The following is an 8,927-nucleotide window of genomic DNA, read 5'->3' as shown; positions in this document are numbered from 1 at the left end:
CTGCAAGGGGAGGGGCTCTTGCACACTGAGCCCGTGGCTGCCCCATCCTGGCTTTGCTGTGCCCCAGATTCCCCACCTGCCCTTCCCACACACACTGCCATTCCTGGGGCTCAGGGAGTGCATCACATGCTTCATTCAGCCGTTCCAGCTCTGATAGAGAGGGTGATGGCTGTCGTATCCAAGGCACCTGTCCCTGACCCTCTGCTGCAGTACCCTGTGCCATCATGGGGCAGCAGCAGCAGTCAGAGGGGTCCTTTGGATATCAGGGCAGCCAGCCCGGCCCTCAGCCTTCACTGCCCCCTGATTCCAGAGGTCCCTCCAGGTTATCCCCGAGGCCTCCCAGCTCACCTCCTCCCCAGCCCTGGAGTTACTGGAAGAGCTGGGCTGGGAAACACCGGCTCAGTACAAACCACAGCGAGTGAACAATTACGGGTGCGATTGCAGCGGCAGTTCCGCTTCCCCAGGGCTGTAACACGGAGCAGAGCTGAGCGAGGGCAGAGGGGAGGGGAGAGCACCCAGACAGGCAGGAGCAGGGCCCGGAGTAGAGCCCCTGGGGCAGGAGCAGCAATGGGGGACGCCTTCATCCGGCACATCGAACTGCTGGGCTACGAGAAAAGGTTTTTCCCCAGCCAGCACTACGTGAGTACTCGGCAGCGTTCTGGCATGTGAGGACTGAGGACTGGCCAGGGTTTTTACAAATTTTCTTAGGTAAATGTGACTGAGAGCCTAAAGACTTCCTTTTAAGGGGGTCATGGCTGATAACATGAGCTGCAGGCAGCCAGAGACTAAACTGTCCTGCACAAGACTTCAGGCACCTCCTTCGCAAACCATTGGCTACTTTGCAGTCTTGGAAAGGGCTTTTTCCTCTTTGTTTCCCACCCATCTGCATGGTTCTGTCCCCTCTCCATCCATTCCAACTCCCCTAGTGCCCAGTTTATTTGCTGGCAAGGCAGAGCTACTTGCACTGGGGTGATAGAAGGAAAACATTCAATTTTATCTGAAACTGGACCATCCCCAGGGCTTCCCGGGCACAGTGGGGAGTGGTGTCCCACTTGCCTGCAAAACTGCAGCCTCTGCTTTGCTCCTCAGGTCTACATGTTCCTGGTGAAGTGGAATGACCTCTCTGAAAAAGTCATCTACCGCCGCTTTACTGAGATATATGAGTTCCACGTGAGTCCTCCTAGGACACATGGGCTCGGGGTGGGCAAAAAGGAGGATGAATGCCATCTGAAATTGCCTCAAAGCAAACCTGGTTCAAAAGAGGCTCCTGGGTGCAGTTCTTTGATCTCTTTTGAAGGTGGGAGCCATTGGCTCCGTGTCCCTAGGCACAGAGTGCCAAGGTGTGGGATCTAGCCAAGACATGCTAGTGGCAGCAGGGCGACCATCAGGAAAGGAGTCAAGCTAGGGGCAGAGGAGTGGGTGTCACAGCGTCTCCTCTGGTGCCATCCTCACTGTTGTGCCTGGCTCTGCTCTGCAGAAAGCGCTGAAGGAGATGTTCCCCATTGAATCCGGGGACATCAACATAGAGAACCGGATCATCCCGCACTTGCCAGGTGAGGGGCAAGCACCGTGGCTGGGGGGTGAATAGACATTGCAGCTAGCTGGGAAATTCCCTGGTGGGTTGAGCTGTGCTGGCTGCCTCTCAGACAGGTGGGTGGTGCAGCATTTCCTGTGCACCAGGCTTGAAATCAAAACCCCAGAAAGATCTGAGCAGTGGCAGTGGTTCTTCCCAACACTCAGCAGCCCTGTAGACCCCGTCCTTGCTCTCTGAAGGCAGCCCAGAGGCACATCCAGAAGAATCAGCTGTGACCCCTATGACTCCTGGCTGGTGCAAGGGGTCTGGCTTTGGGAGGCTGAACTGAGTGGAGCTGAGCCCTCTGTTGGTGACACCATCACTGGTGTTGGCTTAATGCCCTTGGGGCAACACAGATACTTTGTAAGAGGAAATAATGCAATATGTCTTCAATGACAGAGAATGAACTCCTGATCCAAACAGCTGACACTTTTTCTCGAAGCAAGGTGCATGTCAGAAAACTTCCCCATTTTATTTAATTTCCTGCTTTAAAGGAAGCAGATGGGAGTCTGAAAAAGAGCTGCAGTTGTGGTCAACATCTCTGGAGGAGGAATAAGCCTGCACTATGTAGCAGTGTGGGTGCCAGTCTTGGGGGGGCTCCATTGCAGCTGGACTAACACCAACCACCATGCTGGGCCTCTTCCAACAAGCTGTGCCCCACCGTGCAGGGGCTGTTCAAAGCATCCTTATTCCATTTGGGGAACTGAGAGCACTGGGGACCAGACAGGTGTCAGACTGCTGGGGGGCATGGGGTGCCACTGACCACCCAGAAGTATCTCCCATCATGCGGTTCAACTCCCATCATGCTCGGGATTGGGACTCCCAGAAGTATTTTAGAGCTCTGGAGTCAAGAACGCCATAAGCAGATGGGTGGGAGGATAAACATCTCCTCTGACTGCAGGCTGGTCCCCTGAGCCCCTCTTGGTGCCCTGATACATCTGCTGTATTTCTGGCCCAGCAGTTAGGCTTGGTCTGAACACACATATAGGAGTTACCCTAAAACTGAAACAGGGTCAAACAGGATCATTGCTGGGCTTGCAAGAGCTGTGCCCCCACAAAGCTTCACCTTATTGGCACATTGCAGCCATGCAGCACCTTGGGGCCAGACCCACTTTTTTGCAGGGCAAAATTAATGATTCAGAGCAGTGTGCTTGGGAAAGTATTAAAAACAAGGCATTCTATCTGCTTTTTCTGAGCCCTTTTTCCTCTCCCCCAGCCCCCAAGTGGTTTGATGGGCAGCGCTCAACTGAGAACAGGCAGGGCACACTGGCTGAGTACTGCTACACACTGGTGAACCTGCCCCACAAGATCTCCCGGTGCCTGCATGTGGTCAACTTCTTCAAAGTCCGTCATGATGACATGAACCCTGTCACAGACAGCCAGTGAGTCCAGCTGCTGGCTATTTTGAGGGAAATCCTGCATTCCTGGCCTTGGATGCTGGCAGTATGGGTGCTGCAGGGAGGGTGCTGATGGAAAGGGCTGGTTGGCACTGAGCTGCCTTTGCTCTGACCTGTCTAGGATCAAGAAGCCTGAAGTTTTCCTCCTGACAAAGGATTCCAAGAAAAACCCCACTGGTAAGAGGTCTCAGAGGGCTGCAAGTGGCTGTCTCAGCAGCAGCAAAGCCTGGTGGGGTGAGAGGTTGTCATTCCATAGCAGATACCCTCCCCAAAAGCATGGCCACTGTGCCAGAGCTGCAGCTGTGGGGAAGCCAAATCCTCAGGGGGGAATGAGTCATTGTCCTGAAATCCATTTGGTTTGGTGCTGAAAGAGACTGGGAGGGCACTTTGGGCTGTCCTGGGGCTGCTTTTGGCCTGCCTTGTGTGGGTGTTTCTGGGTTGGGGGCTGGAGGGAACATCTGTCACTTCTCTCATGCAGACATCACGGGCCCCATTGTCTTGCAAACATACCGAGCCATCGCTGACTATGAGAAGAGCTCCACATCTGAGATGGCTCTCAAGGCTGGGGACATGGTGGATGTTGTGGAGAAGAGTGAGAATGGTATGTGTCCATCCCCCTGGAGAGCCCCTGAGGGCCAGCCCACTCCCTGCCACAATTTCAGCAGGAATGAGTACTGCCCTTGCATCTTGTATCCAAACACAGCATGTGAGCTAGCTATGGCAGTGAAGGCTGAGGGTGGGGGGCAGTTCTAGAAAACTGTGCAACATCCTGGCCATGCCTCAGCCTGTGAGGCTTCCTGCCCAGCAGGAGCAGGATGAACTGGTCAACTTCTCTGGTTGCACCATGTCAACAGAGATTGGCCCCAGCACTGTCCCTTTGGTCCATGACACGGAGATGCCTGCACGTGCCCTGGCCAGGACAGACCTGGTGCCAGTCCCCACAACACTCTGCTCTTGCCCATGGTTGCTTTCTTTGCAGGCTGGTGGTTTTGTCAGCTGAAGAATAAACGAGGCTGGGTACCTGCTGCCTATCTGGAGCCACTGGATGGTCCCGATGAGTCTGAAGAGCAGGAGCCTAATTATGCAGGTAAATGTTGGGGTGACCAGGGTGTGTGTGTGTCAGAGTACAGCCTTCTGCAGCTCTCCACTGTGATGGGTGCAAAGCTGGGCAATTCAGACTGAGCAGGATCACTGGGCAGGGAGATGCTGCTGTAGGAACTGCCAGGAGGGATAAATCTCATGGCTTGGTGCCTCAGTGTCAACCTTGGGAGCTTCCCATGACCTGCAAGTCAGCATTAGATTTGTGGCTTGGCTGATCTTTACCCACTGGCCATGCTGAGCTGGCTGGGTGAAGGCTGAGGTGCTGGGTTAGCAGAACAGCATGGTGCAGCATCCAAATCAGGCACAGGCATTCACAGTGCTTTGCCTCTGTGCTGTCCTTCTCAGGGCCTGGCCCTGCTCCCTGCCCTCTGCACTGCCCTGCCATGACAGCAGGGCTTTATCACGTGGAGCAGAGAAAGGATCTTGCAGACTTGTGCCAATTGCTCAACAGGCTTCAGCTTTGAGGGTTTCATAACACTGGAAAAGGCTCTATTAGCACAATGCTTCCTTCTGCCTTATTTCACCACCTGAATTCTGAGCACACTTTCGAGCAGAGATAGGAGTGCTTCCTCTGCTTGCACCCAAAAGTTTTCTTCCAGAGAGATGGTTAAGGGGCTGGGATGAGCCATGGGCAATGACAAGAATTCTGAATCCAAACCTCAAGCACGTGAGTCTTGCCTAAAATGTAGGGTGCCTCCTAATGCTCTGGTGCCTCCTCAGCGGCTGGGGGGGTTCAGCCCCATCCCTGAGGTGTCAGCACATGATCCACCATCCCCATTTTGTGTGTAGGTGAAGCATACGTGGTCCAGAAAAGCTACACTGCTGTGGAAGAGGATGAGCTGACCCTCAAGGAGGGTGATACCATTGAAGTCATCCACAAGCTCCTTGATGGCTGGTGGGTCATCAGGTGAGAGATGCCATGAAAGCTCAGGTGAGCAGCACTCAGGCAGAGGGAATGGACATCCATGGTGCTCCACATCAGGGCTCTGAAAGCCTTGGTGTCTTTGGTGCCACTGCCCAGCACTTCCTTTTGCAGAGCTGCTTCTCAGAGTCTGTTCTGTGCCAAATATTAAACGTTGCAGCTGGAAATTCCTCTCCTGAGGGCTTCAGAAATATCCAAGAAGGAGGCAGATGGAAAAACAATATGTATCTGTTATTTTGCCTCTAATTGTTCTGGCACATTTTGCTTTGCAAAACCTCAACTTTCATCCCAGCTGCAAGGAACATTTGAGGTAACAGGACAGCAGCAAGGGACAGGCCTGAACCATGACTCATGGAATGTTCTGAGTTGGAAGAGTTCAAGGCCAGGTTGGACGGGGCTTGGAATAACCTATTCTAGGGGAAGGTGTCCCTGCCTGTGGCAGGGGGTTGGAATGAGGTCCTTTAAGGTCCCTTCTAATCAAACCATTCTGGGACTCTGTGACCACCCACAAGAATGATCCAATCTCTCTCCTGGACTGAGGAGGTGGTTGCAGAGCCATGACTGCAAGTGATGTTGTTTTGTATTGCACTGCAGGAAGGATGAAATCACAGGTTATTACCCCTCCATGTACCTGCAGAAAGCTGGGGAGGTGAACACTTCTGTGAAGAGTGAGCTGAGGAACCGGGGTGCTCCTCCACGGAGGTAGGAGAAGCTCTGTGTAGAGGGCAGAAGAACATCTCCCTCTTCCTTCAGGGAGATGAAATTAAACCAGACAGGGTGTTGTGGTGTCACCTGCTTGCCCTGTCAGTGAGGAACTGCCTGGAGAAATGTAAGCAGGGCACAGACACAGCAGGGCTGTCCTCCCACCAGCTCTGTGCTCCCCAGCTACCACAGGCACTGCTGATGCAGGGCTCCAAGATCTTTGCTCCAGCAGGTCCACCCATCAGGTGTATTTCTCCTTGTCCTTCTGTAGAGTTTCTTTTCTGGGCTAATCTTGTTTGATTTTCAAATTGGCCCTTTTTTTACTTCCTAAGTGTGTGCACTGAATCTTTCAGAGGCAAGGAGAGATTTGACTAAATGAAGCTGCCAAGTGGCCTAATCTAATGGGAGGATTTGAGCTAATGCAAGGGATTTTATTTTGATTAAAAAGATAAAAAGCACAAATAACTCATGAATTCCAGTGCAAAGAGAATGGCTAAAAAAGGCAGAATTTGCTGGTATCTCTCTTCCCTGCAAGATGACATGTCAGGCCTGCTATAAAATCTCTCCAAATCTAGTTTTGCTAGAGCATGGATTAAGTGTGTGAAAGTGTAAAATGGTCCAGATCCACCTATTTGACCACAGAGATGTTTGCTGGTAGCCTTGGGGAAGATGAGGTGGCCTGTTCCAAGGACAGTGGCTTGTCCCCCCGCCATTGTGACTGCTGCCTCTGTGGCACTGGCAGCCAGGCCAAGCCCTGTTGTGAATGTGGTGACCTGTTATGGGCAAGAGCTTTGCTATGACATGGGGGATGTGCTCAGACCAGGAAGGGGCTGAAGGCAGAGAGGCACATTTCTTTGAGAAGAGCAGGAGGACGATGCCATGGGGTGGACATCGGGAACCACCTCACTCCTGCCATGGTACTGAAGACAAAGCAGGGGCCCCTGTCTGCCTGCCCAGGGACAGTCCCCAGTGCTGGGGTTTCCCCTGCAGCAGCCTCAGGCTGCACTTCTCTCAGTAGTTTCTCTCCTGTGGGTTGAACACACATTTGGGTGCACACTGACACATGCCCCATACTCCATTCCCCTGTATCTGACCCTTGAGCCTCAGGGAGCCATGCCAAGCCCCACACCAGGGACCTCAATTTTGTGGCCAGGATAGGTGCTGTATGTTAATTCATCAAAGAGATATAGATCACTTCTGGGGCTTTCTTAGATAACCCTCATGCCCATCTTATCCTTCCAGCCTTACACCCAATCTTCCTCACCAATCCCTATCATTACTTTCCAGACTTGTGCTCAGGGCTCACCCTTCAGTGTTTGCTGGCAAAGCACTATCCAGCTGCCTCTAAACACATTGTAGATTGTGTCTCACTGATGGCTGCCCTCAACGGCTGGCATCCACCAGGCAGAACCCAAAAGCAGAAACTGGGGTTGGGGTGAAGCAGAGGAGGAAGTGTGGGGAAAGGAGGTGTGTGGTGTATGAACTGCCAGGATGAAAACTGAACATTTTGTTTCTCACTCCTTGCAGATCCACCATCCGAAATGTGAGGAGCATCCACAAGCAGGGCCGGAAGCAAATCAGCCAGGAGACCTACAGGAGGAACAGCAAGAAGTACATCCAGAACCAGCGGAAAATGCGGGGAAATTCCCAGAACAAGGCCAATGTCATCAGTAAGTCTCAATGGAACTGGAATCCTGCAGCATGACGCATGCCCCTACCAGTGCTGGCAGCTGGAGCAGGATTGCACACTGAGGTCACACCATGCCCGTCTGCCCTTTTCCCATGGGGAAAGTCTGTGCAGGGAGATGTTTCTTTCAAGGAGTTTTCTTACCCCTGGCTATAGGTCAGACAGAGCAGAATATGGTCCTGGAAGGAGGTCAGCCCACAGTGGGGACCTGTGCTTTCCTTTGTGCACCTAACCTCCCCCATGCTGCCATTACCATTGCAATTGCCATGTATGTTAGCTGTCAGCAGAGCCCCTAGAAGGAAGTGCTGCATGAAGAATCATAGAATTATAGAATTCAGTTTTGGTAGGAAGGGACCTTAAAGACCAATTCATTCAAAGCTTCCACTTGATCAGGTTGCTCCAAGCCTCAACCAACCTAGCCTTGAACACTTCCAGGCACAGGGTACCCACAGCTGTTTAGGGCAACCTGTGCCCCACTACCTTCACAGAAAAGAATTTTTTCCTAATATTTAATCTAACCCTGGCCTCTGACAGTGTGAAGCCACTCCCTCTTGTCCTACCAGTTCAGGCACTTGTAAAAGGCATCTCTTCATGAACAAGGAGAGAGGCAGCCATTGAGGCATACCCTTCAGATCTGCTAGTCCCCATGCAGTATCTGTGACCTTCCCAGACCTAAAGATGGGCAGACCTCATGCAGACCTAAAGACAGGCTTTCCCTGAGCACAGCTCCCAGCTAGACACTGGCGGGCACATCCTGACACAATGACCTACAGGAAGACCACTACATGCAGCAGGGACAGGAGGAGAGGCAGGAGCTTTGCTGGCCATGACATAGGAAGCTGCTGAATGTTTGTGAGGGTGGTGTGTGGTGCAGAGCTCTGACCCATCTGTACATCTTTTTTACTTGCAGTTGAGAAAAATGAGCCAGAGGACAACAAGCCCAAGGCTCAGCCTGCTGTTCCTCCTCGTCCCAGCAAGGACCTCATCCTGAGCCGCTGCACTGAGAGCACATGGAGGAAGATCCTGTGAGGATCCTGTGAGCCCCCACACCAGCCACCCAAAGCTTCATCTCCTCCAGCTCCTGTGCAGCTAGGGCTCGGAGCTGGACCAGGGATCCAGGTGGTTCTGGCAGCCACCACAGGCCAGGGAGGCTGCGGCCATATCAGCCCAGTCCAGTGCCCATCCTCATCCTCCACCTCAGCCAGCCCACGGTGTCCTGATTGCACTTTGAGGAGGGACCAGCCCTGCTCTACCAGCTCCTTATAAGCACCAAGTCCTCATCTCTACATGCTGTTCTATTACCTCTTTGTATTTTGAATTTTTTTTTGTGGTTTTCATCAATAAAGGAGAGACACTTGGTAGACCCTGAGGAGCAGTGTGAGCATGGCGGCAGGAGAGGTGTTCCTCCAGGTGGAGATTGGGCAAGGGACTCTCGCAAAAGATGCTGGTAGTGAGGAAATTTAGCTGGGGGGATGAAAGGACAGCAGCTTCCTCCTGGAAGGCAGCTGCTTGGCTCCCTCGAGAGGACAGCGAGGGCTCAGTGTT

General features: G+C 52.7%; 1 protein-coding gene across 2 annotated transcripts; it reads left to right on the top strand.

Moving 5' to 3' along the window:
• The first annotated feature begins 467 nt into the window (after positions 1-467).
• NCF1 (neutrophil cytosolic factor 1) lies at positions 468-8,745 on the top strand. 2 transcript variants are annotated; one of them, XM_059866040.1, is made up of 11 exons: positions 468-639; positions 1,090-1,170; positions 1,478-1,553; positions 2,790-2,955; positions 3,092-3,147; positions 3,449-3,571; positions 3,950-4,057; positions 4,861-4,978; positions 5,588-5,695; positions 7,223-7,365; positions 8,293-8,745. In XM_059866040.1, exons 1-11 carry the CDS (start codon positions 568-570, stop codon positions 8,409-8,411), a joined length of 1,170 nt encoding a protein of 389 aa, XP_059722023.1. In that variant the 5' UTR covers positions 468-567; the 3' UTR covers positions 8,412-8,745. The 2 variants fall into 2 exon arrangements, with proteins under 2 accessions (XP_059722023.1, XP_059722024.1); XM_059866041.1 differs by having other exon boundaries at positions 571-708.
• Positions 8,746-8,927: the final 182 nt, after the last annotated feature.

This window comes from Haemorhous mexicanus, chromosome 22, assembly GCF_027477595.1.
Source record: "Haemorhous mexicanus isolate bHaeMex1 chromosome 22, bHaeMex1.pri, whole genome shotgun sequence".
Taxonomy (NCBI): domain Eukaryota; kingdom Metazoa; phylum Chordata; class Aves; order Passeriformes; family Fringillidae; genus Haemorhous; species Haemorhous mexicanus.
The sequence above is the reverse complement of the archived record's forward strand: the minus strand, read 5'-3'. Positions and strand labels throughout refer to the sequence as shown.

What these genes read in the sequence shown, in the direction of transcription:
- NCF1 (XM_059866040.1), top strand. Translation starts at nt 568, where the DNA reads ATGGGGGACGCCTTCATCCGGCACATCGAACTGCTGGGCTACGAGAAA. An exon ending in TGTGGAGAAGAGTGAGAATG is followed by an intron (nt 3,572 to 3,949) that starts GTATGTGTCCAT and finishes CTTTCTTTGCAG; the next exon opens with GCTGGTGGTTTTGTCAGCTG. An exon ending in GATGGCTGGTGGGTCATCAG is followed by an intron (nt 4,979 to 5,587) that starts GTGAGAGATGCC and finishes ATTGCACTGCAG; the next exon opens with GAAGGATGAAATCACAGGTT.